Source organism: Kogia breviceps, chromosome 10, assembly GCF_026419965.1.
Source record: "Kogia breviceps isolate mKogBre1 chromosome 10, mKogBre1 haplotype 1, whole genome shotgun sequence".
Taxonomy (NCBI): Eukaryota; Metazoa; Chordata; class Mammalia; order Artiodactyla; family Physeteridae; genus Kogia; species Kogia breviceps.
In genome coordinates, this window is record NC_081319.1 from 73,163,325 (window position 1) to 73,176,329 (window position 13,005).

Sequence of the window (13,005 nt, forward strand, 5' to 3'; positions counted from 1 at the left end):
TAAACGTTGTAGTCTCTCACAGGAACTACTATTCATTCCTTTACAGATACATCTTGTTTCAAGCCACAGATCAATATTTGAAAGGTTTGTAGTGAATATGATTGTTGTCGGCCCAACATTTCTTCCTTCGGAGAAAGATACCTCTTTAATTCCCTAAAAATCGTGTTCAGCTTGTGTGGAGCAGATGGGCTAAGCCCCGAGGAGTGGGCACAGGATCTAGGATCAGTCAGTCAGAGTTGTTTCATTCCCCTGAATGCAGGTACTGCTTCAGAGATGGGTGCATGACCTCAGCCAGGCCAGTCATTCCTCCCTCCAGGGACTTCTGCCAACACTATTGGAAAAGACCCTGTTTACTGGGATTACGAATTCTATAGACCATGTAAGCCTAGAGCTTTCAGAGGCACCTTCCCACTAAATGGGGAGAGGCTATCCAAGAACCTAGTCCAGTAGCACTGAGAGATGGGAGGAGGGGAGAGAGAGGGGGAGGGGAGGAGGAGGAGGGGAGAGGACGAGGCGGATGAGGTTGCATGTGAAGCCAACTGTATTCCTTGGATTTCCTGGTTACATGAGACAATAAATTTCCTTTCATACTTACAGCCAAACATCCTGGCCAATACAAGCTGAACACAGATTAATTAAATTTGTTTGATAAGAGTAATTAGAAAAATCGAACTAAATACTCTAACAGCCAAGCAGAGCTTATTATTTAAAATAAACTTGGTGGATTACTAAATAAAGCCAAAAAATCTACCTCCTAACTTTTTCATCATGACTTTAGCTGCTTTTCTCTGAACCACCTCTCTTCCTGTAGAGAGGCAGAGCTCCTGAGGAAACACAGCACACCTGGAAATGCTGGGCAGAGCGAAAGGGTGACGTCTTGACTTTTGCATTTCTTACTTTTGAGAACATAGTATTTTTTCACTTTATGGTGACATATTTTTATTTTGTGGCCCCTGATGATTTCTATGCCTGCCCTTAATCAGGCTTTCTCTAGTCCAATTTATTGGTGCTGGTTTTGGTACTTAGGCATAAGCACTTCATTACACCCATTCCTACTAAACCTCATCTAAGTTTATGCTTTGAATTCTCTCATGTTTTCTGAAGCATCAGTAAACCCACTGAGCTGGAATTGTATAGAGCCTGAAAATACAACCCCTCTATTCTATTTTCTAAACCACTGAAAATGATAGTTGAAATGTGGGACACTGAATCCTACCAGGGATGCTGCAAGCCCACAGTGCACCTTTCTGCAAATTGGAAAAAGGTGCCTCTTCCTAAGGCAGATACAACTGTGGGCCAGTGCACATGGGATGGAGAGCAAGGGTAGGCTGGATGTCCGACCCCACTCACACCTGCAACTGAGCCCCATTGGGCAAAAGGTGACCTATCATTAATCATGTTACAAAGACCCTTTTCATCTTCTTGGGCTATGTGTGCATGAGCTAGGATCTAGTGTGAGCATTTTGTTGGGCACATCAGATAAAGGGCAGAGATTCAGGAAAACTGAGTAACAGCTTAGTGGAACATTAAACTAAGAAAAAAACTTCATAGTCAGATAAATCTGAATTTATGGGGATAGTATACTGTATTTAAAAGTTTTGGAGTTGGACAGAAATGGACTTTGACTCCAGCTTGGCCACTTAGTAGGCCACCTCCCTGAAACTCCGTTTTTAAAAAATCTGCAAAATAATGATAATACTATATTTCAAAGAATCTAGACTATATCAGTTGTAAGACCCTGTCTCATTACAGAGGTTTTTTAAATGAAAAAATGGCCAAGTGGATGGTCAAATGTTTCCTGACTTCAGAGGTGTTAAGACTGTAAAAATTTGTTTATTTTAGACTCTATGACATATGATAATATCCACTTTATAGGTAATGACTCTTCTTTGTGAGGATTAAATCAGATAATGCACTTGTCAAGTTCCTGACACGGCCCAGGGTCAGTGCTCAATGAAGCTGCGGTGGGTGTGATGGTTATTCAGAGTTGGTGACAAATGGTAACAGAAGGATAGGTTTGATAAAGGTCTTCACAGCCTAGCAAGACGATCTGGAAATAGTCTTTCCTTTACGCCAGGGTGAGATACTAGAAGCCAATATGCACGAGGTAGGTCTAGAAATAAACCTCAGCGGAAGATGAAAGTACAGAAAATGCACAACGGAAAATAGTCCTATGTATTCTGCTGATGGAGACCCAGATCTGAGTAATGATTTTCCCAAATCCCAAATGTTCAGGAGAAACAATTTTAAAAAGTGTACTGTTCAAATGGTGGGTTGGGGGTCCTTCTTTGAATGTGGAGTAGGAGAAAGAAAACTTCCAGAATGTTCTGTTAGCTTTTCTAGTGTTTCCTGCTCTCTGACAGCTACTCCTATTACATTGCCTATGATTTCTGAAGTGATCACTGATTGGCTCCCTGGTGAAAACCCTTCTGTGCAGCGACCTGTGATGGGTATTTTCCTTTAGGCCTGGAGGGGTCTGTGGAGGGCAAAGAGGTGCCAAGACGTGTCAGTCAGACTCTTTCACCTGCCTCCACAGCAGCTTGTTCCTGGACTGGTCGAGGGTGGGCCTCAAGCCAAAGAACAGCCATTCATTGTCCTTTGTTGCCAAAGACAATGCTGCCAGTGGTAGCTCACTGATGTAGAAAAACCAACGCCAGGATTTTACTAAGTGAAAAATGGCCTGGTTTATGCCGCTGCTTTGGAAGCTGTCTATTTCTTTCCCTACAGTTTGGGCTTTAATGGCATTTTTAGAGATATGATGAATGGAGGTGGGTATACATGAATGTGTTCAAAACACAGCCCCATGTGATGGAAAGCAGCCTAAATGCTACTGTGTATGGGAAAGGCAAATGCAATGAAAATGGCTCTCCTTTCTGAAACAAAGACACCGTTATTTTTGGGGGAGATCCCAAGTTGGTTATTTCTTCCATTTCTGATTTCAGCTTGTTTCAACATCAGGACTGATGTAAATGGTGCACAGAGAAGGACAAAAAAGGAGTTTGTGGCAAGAGTTTAATCTACCTAGTTTGGGTTGGCTTGTTATAAGAAAAGGAAATAATATGGAAGTTTTGGTTGACTGATTATCTCACGTAAAAATTAGATATTATGTGGTCACTCCAGAATTAATAGCCTTTAGGGATTTTTAAGAATGAAATTCAAGTGGCAGCTCTAGATCCTGATGTCAGAGAAAAAGCAAATTGCCTGAGAAGAGACAGTGGCAACCTGAACTCTAAGCATGTGAGCTGGCTGATGTGTAGATCACAAACACAGCTTCCATTTCCTCTCGGCAGGCCAATTACATGTGCACCCTCCCAGCATCTCACTCCTGCCCCGGGGTCCAGAGGCAGGATGTGGCTCAGTTTGGGAGGGGAGCTGAGTCATCATCCCACGCAAGTCATGGTACATCTGTGCCACGCTCCCACCTCCTGACTCTTAGATTAATTAAAGGACTTGCAGGGGAATGAAAATTCCACTTGATTTAATTTCTCCCTAGGAAAAATGCACTCAGTAATGTCATAAATCTCTTGAAACCAGTTTCCTTCAAGTTTGCCTTGGAAATTTAAAATTTGTGTACAAGTTCCACCTTGTACTTCCTTAATCTTAACCTTGTGTCTGAGATGCAGTGGTGGAGGGGCTACTCCCTGCGGTCAAGCACCGTGAGGGGCTTGTTGAGTAATGGGGCTGAGTCTCAGCGATCCACTGACCTGGGCCCTCCTTGGATCAAGAGTACATTTGAAAGATGCTTGGCCAGGAGATGGGTCTCAGTCTACTATTTGCATAGAATGAAGTCAGAGTAACACTGGTTTTATTAGCACAACTGAACTAGCAGCCACTTTCTCATTAGCAATAAATGTTTGAATTTTAACACTGGTATGAGCCCTACTTATTATTATCTAGAAAACAGAAAGGTCTACTTGCCCAGGGCATCTTCTAGTATATCTGGACTCTTTGTGTGTAAATTACAGACATCCTCTCTGGAAGATCAATTACATCCCTCAGACCCCAGCCCCTGTCTCTTGGGCAGCTTGTAGGGCAGCCTCCAATTTGCCTAATCTCAAGAATGTGGCAAACTGGATTCATCAATGTATGTCTTCGCACCAAAATTATGGTGAACTTAGAATTATTTGTGACAACAACTCATTGTATTCAGAGAGAAACACTACGTGTATTAGTATAGGCCACTGGTGCCTTCCATAATTAGCATAGATGCAAACAGACCGTTAGGAACGTCCAGTCAGACAATTCTGACAAGCCGGCTCTGGATCCACTTAAGCCTGCTTCCCCTTCCCTCGCTATTGGTTTGGGTCACTGACCCCTTTGAGAATCAGATAAACTATGGATATTATCTCTAGAAAAGTGCTTCTGACCCCCAGTTTTTTTTCATGCAGTATTAGGAGTTTTGAGAATTCACACCAAGAAAGGAGTTTTACATAGGATTTTAAGAGAGACCAATTACACTGAAGTAATCAAAATTAAAAAAAATTTTTGTGATATAGAAATATCTATGTGCTTTTATATAAATGCATTAAATAACAAGATCTACTGGTGAGCCTAATAACTCCTGTAATTTTGAAGTACTGATGAGTATAAAAGATATTTCATGATGTCTGTTAACTGTGCTGTGAAATGAAAACGTCCGTGATTTCCGCTGTGACAGGTGCTGCTACTTCTACTGTGGCCTGCGGCCGACATTCATCATTGGAGGGAGTGCTAAACTGCAGTTAGAGGCTAGTGAAAATAAAGATGCATTTTTCCTCCATCCAAGATCCTGGACCTTAAGTCAAGAGTCTCTGAGACTCTGGAGATCCTTGGCCTGGTACTGGGCATGGCTCAGGGCTTGGCGGCCTCAACTCTTTCCGCTCAGGCCACAGAAGAGAACGTGGGGCTCCCTGTTTCCCTAACTGAAGTGACCTGAGGCTACTGTGAGCTTCCATATTCTGTAGGAAAAGCCAAAAGGGACATTCATAGTGGCTTCTGTCCTGTCCTCACTTATGAGAGGACAAAGGTGAGAACCGGGGGACACAGGGAGTCAGCTGTGACCAGGTAACTCCTGCTTTCCCTAGCACAGAGACGAAGCCACAGGGAAGCTGCAGGTTCATGAAGCTGCCCCAGCCTGGGAGATGGGTCACCGTGTGTCTTCTAGCCTGGTGTGGAAAAAGGGTTTTCCTCTCACTCTGACAAAGATCTGAGGCATACTATTTTCGAGTTTGCCTGTTGCCTTAACCTCACGGGTCCAGGGACGCTCACTTAAGTGGGGGAGCCCTGCTGGGCAGGCTGTGCCCTGGAAGGCACAGTGACTCGTTCTTTCCTCTCATCCTCCAGGCGGCTTACTGAAATGGTGCTGAAAATTGCACACCTGGGCCAAAAACAATAAGTATAAGCTCTGGGAGGTGTAAAAGTGTTCCACGGCACTTGAAAATGAGAAATGTCACTATAATTGTACAGTTATGACCAGTTGGGCTATTGCTGGAAAACACCAGGAAAAGCAAAACTTTCTCATTCGGATGCTAGAGCTCAAGGCTGTATGAGGACAAAAAGTTCAAGTTCTAGACAAAAGAAAGTGCTTTTCTTGATGGATGGTAGGAGAGATGACAAACTTCCAAGGAGAGGTGCTCTCAAAGCGGCTTCCTTGGCAGGGACCTCCTGAAACTCAACCTTACAGCTATTTGGAAGCACATCATGACCTGATTTTTACCAGGAAAATGGCCTGTGAAAGAGGCTCACAGAATAGCATCTGCTTACCAATTTTACTTCTTGCTTCATTTATACTTTCTCCCAGGGCCTTTGCTTCAGAAAATCTGGAGGAAAAAAGAAAGAAATGAGAGCTTAATCTCTTCTGTTCATCCTAAATTATGTTTTAAACATAAGAGCTTTCTGAGAGGTCTCTAAAATATTATAAAGCTTTATCAAAAGACATAAAAGAAAATTTAAATGAATGAGATATATTAGGCTTAAAAGTAGAGATAAAATTTGTATTAATTACTGGTATCGTGAATTTTTACTCCTCTCTCCAGCATGGAACTTCATTCTCATAGTCTCTAATTTATGTAGATTTATCAAATCTACTTTTGATTTCTAGTATTTTATGATACAAGGGAACCAGAGTAAAGCACGGCTGTAAGCCTTCTGTACTGTGCTCTATTAATCACAGTGCCAAGATCTTAGAGTCAAAGAATACTTAAAGAACATTTTTTTTCTTATCCTTTTTTTTTTCTGACCAGCAAACTATGGCTGGTCATGATGCAGATCCATCCCATCACCAGTTTCTGTAAATCAAGTAGTATGGGACACAACCATACCGATTCGTTTGTTTATTGTCTAAGGCTGTTCTGCAGCCTTCTAAGGCTTCTTCTGCAGCCTGTTCCTTAGGTGTTGGTACTGGTCAGGGTTTAGTCTTAGACCCTCTCCTCAAGCTACCTCTTCTCTCTGAGCATTCCGTTCGTTCCACTCTAGGCAGTGCCTTCATTGGTCACCTCTATGGACACCTCTCAGATCTCCATCTCGGCCCTGCTTTATTTCCTGACTCACTATCCAATTGCCCATTTGATGCCCTGCAGATAATTAAAACCCATGGGATCTAGAGCAGAACTGATGCCCTTCCCTGAAGACCTCCCTGCCTTCCTCCCATCCTTTCTCCTCTCGCTGCACAGCACCCACTCACCCAGCTGCTCATGCCAGTAACCTGCACACCATCCTCTGCCCTGCTCTCCATTAGATCCTTCACTCAGCTCTGGAGTCTCGCCCATTCTACGTCCTCAGGACCTATCCCGACGTCCCACTGAGCTTCACCCTACTCCACCTGCCTTGGGAAGGAGCTGTCACTCTCCCCCAGACCACTTCAACGACTGCTTGCTCAGCTCCCTGCACTCACGCTGCCTGCTTTTGGGCTATTTCCTACCTTGCAGTCTTTCCTGTCTTCTGGTCTAGGGTGATTAACTTAATATGTTGATTATTCATAGAGTGAACAAACATCCAATTTTCTCCCCCATCAGAGAGAAAGACCGTATGTCTGTATAGTCTGTATCTATGCCCTTTCTTTCCTCTGTTGACTTGTCCCTGACATGGTACTTTGGCTGCCTCTGTTATATTGTGATGAAGATCCACCTTTCATTTCCTTTACACTTTTAAAAAATATCGAAATAGAAAATTTCATCCTATTTCCCCATCAAGATGGCTGCCCTCTTGTCTCCCATTGAGCGGGAGACAATGAAAACTTTGTTTTCCTGACTCTCAGGAAGCCGCTGCTGCATTCACCTACTTCTAGGAAGCAGTTCTCACGCAGTTTTCTTGGCTGCTAAGATTTCTCAAAGTCAATTTCAAATTGTCATTCTCAAGCCAAAAAGCAGTGTTTTTGAGTACCATTTTTGTGGCCAGCACTGTTTTAAAAAACTGTGGGAGGCTTAGAAGATTCTAATCTAATCTCTGCTCTCAGAGTTCATAATTCTTGCTCAGGAGACAAGGTGTAAATACAAAAAACAAATGGCAAAATAATAAAGGTTAAAACTGGAGTCTAATAGGAACCAGGGAACTCCTATTTGTCATGGACGTTATTTCCAGATGGTGCCATGAGATTTCTCGCCACTCGTGGTCCAGTTTTCCCGTTGGTGTTAGACTGCTGTTCTATTCTCTATCTGAAGGATCCAACTGAGTGAAGAGGTGCTTTTCTTGGTTTAGTTCACATTATCAACGCCTTCGTTTCCAATTGCGGCTAATCTCCCCATTATTTATTCTTTTGTTACTTCATGGGACTCAGTGACAGGGGATTCAGTTTGCATGAAAGATCTGCCACAAAAGAAAGTTAGCTGTGTGGTGCCTGGGCACTGGAATTTGCCAAGCATGAGGCTTCCAGCCTCTCTTCATATTATTATATACTATGAGGATGAGTCATGCCTGAAAAATGTAGTGATTTTCAACTGCACTTCTACTTGAATTGTCTTCTATTGAAAAATCCGGCTTAAGAATTGGCTCACGTGCTCTAGTTCACCAAAGGGTAAATATCCCATTAATGTGCCAACATCTTATTTCTCTTGTCACAGGCAGGTAGCACAACTTTCCCCAGACTGGGGGCAGAGCTGAGATGCGCTAGAAGTTCCCTGTGGGGTAGCAAAGGGTGCCGGCAAGAAGGGGAAGAAATCGCTCCTACTAAGTAACACTGATGTCTGAGCCATTGATGGTCCCCTCCTGCATCTCTGCATCAGCCTTGCACTCTGAGGGAGCTGAGGGAATTGAAAGGGATCTGGGCCGCCAATAGTCCCTATATTTGAGCTTAGAAGCTACTTGCCATTGGCTAACAAGGCTGAGCTGCACCAAGGTTCGTGTGTGGGGTCCTAAGCCCCTCTTCCGTGGACTTTTCCAACAGGACGGCTCAATACCTGAGCCATCGGATGGCAGAGTTATTTGATGCTAGAAGCAGGGAATAAAGTGGGAGGTCAGGCCCGTGGGTCTTGGTGGCTTAGGATTACCAGAAAGACAAGACTTTCTAAGAGGAAGTCTGCTAGAAGTAGGGTTAGGGAACAGCAATTTAATGACGCCCTGAGGAACACCCCTCTGGCACATGTCTGTATTCCCAGGACCGGTCAGTCCTCCCACAGATGGTCCACATGGTGCTCCTGGTCACTAGTGGGAACGGGAGCAAATCTGTGGAAGGGATCAGGGTTACTGCAGACTGTTTCCTAAAGGGAGGCATGGAAGTCATGCTTTATTTTGATGTCTGCTATGGGAGCACTGGTTGTAGTTATTTGTTTGCATATAAAAACATTTCTCTTTGTCCTCTGCCATCGCAGTTATGAGCATGTAATATCTGATAATTGAATACTCTCCGTGAATGTGAAAAAGGTTCCAGTCCTGAGAAAAGAGTAGGTCATGGCTTACTGTCCCCAGTACCGAATAGTCCTTTAATAATTGGTAACATTGAACAGATGTAGACATTTAAAAAATGTGGGCTGGCCTCCTAACTTTTCATTTGATTTTAAAAGACTGATTCACTGCTGGGAAAACCTCTTCTCAGAGGAAAGCTTTGTGTGAATTTCATTAATTTCTTTGCTTTATGGCCACAAGGAAGATGGGACCACCATTATTACCAGCCCATTCTGTGTGATTTAGATGTATTTGAACCCAAAAGCACATCTGTCCCGTGGGCTATCAGAACTCTACTATTCTACTAGAGTTAAGTGAGCTCTGTGTTGGAAGCCCACAACATCCTCATCCCTGCCATCCCCTCAACCCATCCCCCGCTGGAAAAAGACCTAAACTCAAGGGTACAAGCCCGATTCTGGAGCCATGCCAATCTAGAACAAGGAAGACAAAGTATTATGTTCTTCCTAAGCCAGTGGTTCTTCAACCTGAATGTGCAGAGGAGTCGCCTGGTAACTGGTTTAACCTGTGGAGTTTTGAGGCTTTCCTGCAGAGGTTCTGGGTTTCAAGGTCTATGGACGAGGTCTCTGGCTGGCCAGTGGTTTTCAAACCTGGTGGCATGTTGGAATCCTGAAACAAATGGATGCTTAGGCTCTACCTAATTCAGTGAGAATATCTGGGGAGTCAGGCCCAGACTCTGGTAGCTTTTACAAGCTCCATAGGTCATTTTACTGTGAAGCAAGGGTTACTGGGAGCCCATATAAGCTATGAAGCCTGAGGTGCGGACACAGCTGAGAGCTCCTCGGAAGTCACTGGACGAGGCAGCTGTCATCCAGCTTCATATGCTTGTCTCCAGACGAACAAGGTGTCCTGCTTCAACATGTCCAACTGACTCTGCTTATTTTCCATGTATTTTACATGGCCTGCACCAGGGAGAAGCACTGGGAAGTTCGTGAAACCCCTGGATTCACAGGCGAAAGTGTGTGTGGATGTGCATATTCCATTTCTCTGGGGACAGAGTCTTCAGCTTTCCCTAGATTCACTTTATCTTCTCCCCACTCCTTGTTTTATTCATCTGTCACTCATATCCCATGTTGGGCTCCCATTCTGCTCCCCTCAGAGGCAGCCATTCTTACGGTCAAAGTAGGTTAAAGTATACTTTTTGTTCAGCTGTTTTTGTTTGCTTTGTGTGTATCTGTTTATAATTTACATAATTTGCATAAATTACATAATTTATACAAATTGCGCTGTCCTTGTTGGTATGTGTGCATTAATCCATCTCCCACCTGCCACATCTGACTCCCCAACATGTAGCCTGCACAGAGAGCTCCCCAGCATTCTACCTCTCAACTTCCCCAGGGATGATGCCCACGAGGTCTCCAATGCTCCTCGGCCACAAACAGAGCTGCTGTGAACATCCTCATGTATGTCCCCTCCTGAATCCATGAGAACCTCTCGGGAGATACAGTCAGCCCTCTGGATCTGTGGGCGGAACCTGTGGATTTGGATGCCCGACTGTACTACCCATTCGACATATGGGACTTGAGCCTGAGCCAATTTTGTTATCTATGGGAGTCCTGAAACCAATCCCCATAGATACTGAGGCGTGATGGCTGTAAAGCCAGGAGGGGAACTGCTGGGTTACAGGGGGTGGAGACACCTCTTTGGTTAGGAGGGCTGCTCCGGCCTTCACTGAATTCCTAAAGTGATCTGGGATCCATGCCCCCCCAAGTGCAAACGTCACTGGTCAACGGGCCAGGCTGGGCCCTCAGTGCTGCTTGCCTTTCCTTTTTCTTTTTCCCCACTTCTCCTTCCACTTCGAAATGTATCGGCGTCAGCCCATCTTGCTGTGTTTTTCTGTTCAGGCTTCCTTCCAGGCTCCCCTCCCTCTGACATTCCCTACCGCCCGGCTCCCTGGAGCCTTGCTGGGTCAGTGTTTCCCTTGTTTTTCCTCCCTCTCGATCTCTCACTCCCCCCCACTGGCTTGCTTCTGCCTGAGGCCTTCAATCTTGCCCAACTCTCTCCCCTTCTGAAACCAACTTCCCTTCTCCTCAGGGCACTTCCCTTTTTCTTTTACAAATGTCTCCCACCTCTCACAGGCTTTCTGAACACATTGCTCACCCTCTCTCCTTTGCTCAATTCCTTCTCACTTGCCGCTTCCCTCCCAGCGCCCAAACTGTGCTCTTGCAGCTGCCAGCTCCCCATTCACTTGCCTGCTGCCTCCTGCTTGTTTCTTTGGAGCATCTGACACCCCCGACAACACGCTTCTGGGAGCCGTCTCCCCTCTTGGCTCTCAGGCAGGTCTTTCCTTCTGGCTCTTCCCCTCTTCTCAGTCTCCCTCATGGCCTCCTCCATACCCCCCACCCCTTTTCTTGAAAGCTTTCCCTGTGGTTCTACCCTCCAGGCCCTTGTACTTCCACATGTTTTCCTGAGAGAGCTCATCCCCTTCTCATGCTTCCTTGAAACATTTATAAACATATGACTCTCAAACCTGGATCTCATTTTAATTCAACAAATAGTTTTTGAAAATGTACTGTGTGCTGAGATGCAGAGTCATATGTGACATATGAGAGTTCACAGTCTAGAACTCTAGTTTTTGAACTCTAGAGCCACACGTCCAGTTTGACGACATGCGTCGAATTCATGGATTAGTTGAAACAAATGATGTACCTCTAAGTTTTTTCTAAAGGGTCCAGAACACAGGCTTGCTGGACAACCTGTCAGCGGACGGTGTAGCCTGCTCTGTTTCCGGACTGGGGAACACACCAGAGGTGTCTGGGTCACAGGATGTGCATGTGAATACTTCCTTTGACCAAGAAGTACAGGATGGCTTTCCTAAGCAGCCGGAGGGCCTAGAGTTCTAAGATGTACCATTTGGTCTGTAGACATGTTTTTCCTTTGCCTTTGGAGCAGTTAAATAGCAATAGAGTCCCAGGCTGATGAGAATTAATGTGAGATGTGAGAATTGTATACAAAGTGCTGTCAGCCACAGCCCTGCTCTAATGTTGCTTACCCAGCGGTACTGCGATGATGAGGCTTAACGTATGGGAGGGAAGTGTACCAGGCTGGATGTCATTCAACGTGAAACTGCACACACCTTGTGCCTTTCTTTCAGAAATCAAGTTTTCTCTAGGCGGGCCCAGCTAAGCTTTGGAGGACCAACTGCTCATGGCGCCAGCCTTACCTCTGCTTCAGAATCTGTTTGTTGTCTTCGATGGTGACGCTGTCAGCATGGTCCCTCTTGAAAATTTCAAAAGCCTCCTGGCGTCCTAATGACATTTCCTCTCTCATCCCTGTTTGGAGACACGGGGAAATGGCCTCAGTCAGAGCACTAGGATCCCATTAATTTCACTGTCACTTTAGTCCGACTGCAAAGCCAAAGAGGCCCACAGCAGAGAGGCTCCTGACCAGACAGGTGACCCCAGGCTCTTCCAGCTGGCCGACACCGAGGAGGCCCTTTCAGTGACACCTGCCCCGCCCTGTGGGCCTGAGCCTGGGCATCCACGTGACTCATGGGGGGTGGAGTTTGGAATGTCTGCTCAGAGGAAATGAAAACCAGAGCACCAAGCCCTGGATGTCTGGGGACATCTGCAAAAGCACTCTCTACCATCACTCAGGGCCACATTTCTGCCCATTTTCCTGTTATGCCCTATTTTGGTTTTCTGTGAAATTTCACCCTGAATTTCCAGGCATTTAGTTAAAAGAAGTATAATCCCAACTCAGAGATTTAGAATCTAGAAAATTCTGCCCTTAGTCTCCATAGAATGACTCATCCTTGTTGCTTGTGTCTAGTGAGAGGCCCCAGTTCTAACTTGAGAGTTAAGTTCTCAATCACAAGATCCGCAAGCAGACTGGGGTGGAGGTTCCTGGTGCACGTCTAACTTCAACCTCCCAAGTCCCTTTAGCCACTACAGGCCAAGCCTGGGCTTATCTCCTCTGTGTGCCCCCTGTCCTCCCTGTCCCAGAGGCTGGGCCCTGCTCAGGGGCCAAACTCTGAAACCAGAGTCAGAATGGCCAGGGCCCTGGGCGTAAGCATATGGCATTCCTGCCCCAAAGCTCTCTTCCTCGCAGCCTCCCAGGGTGAGGCTCCAGGCAGGTGTGGGTCTGGGACTCCCATGGTGACAGCTGCATTCACAGCTGGATTTTGGATAA

General features: G+C 45.4%; 1 protein-coding gene across 3 annotated transcripts in view; it reads right to left on the reverse strand.

The window, feature by feature from the left end:
• Positions 1-13,005, reverse strand: part of KIF6 (kinesin family member 6) — a 400,730-nt gene that overhangs the window by 70,698 nt on the left and 317,027 nt on the right. For all 3 annotated transcript variants that reach the window (XM_067006146.1, XM_067006147.1, XM_067006148.1), the window contains exons 14-15: positions 12,038-12,146; positions 5,743-5,798 (exon numbers count right to left, since the gene is read on the reverse strand). In XM_067006146.1, the coding sequence (XP_066862247.1) occupies positions 5,743-5,798; positions 12,038-12,146 (165 nt within the window). The remainder of the gene's footprint in view (positions 1-5,742; positions 5,799-12,037; positions 12,147-13,005) is intronic.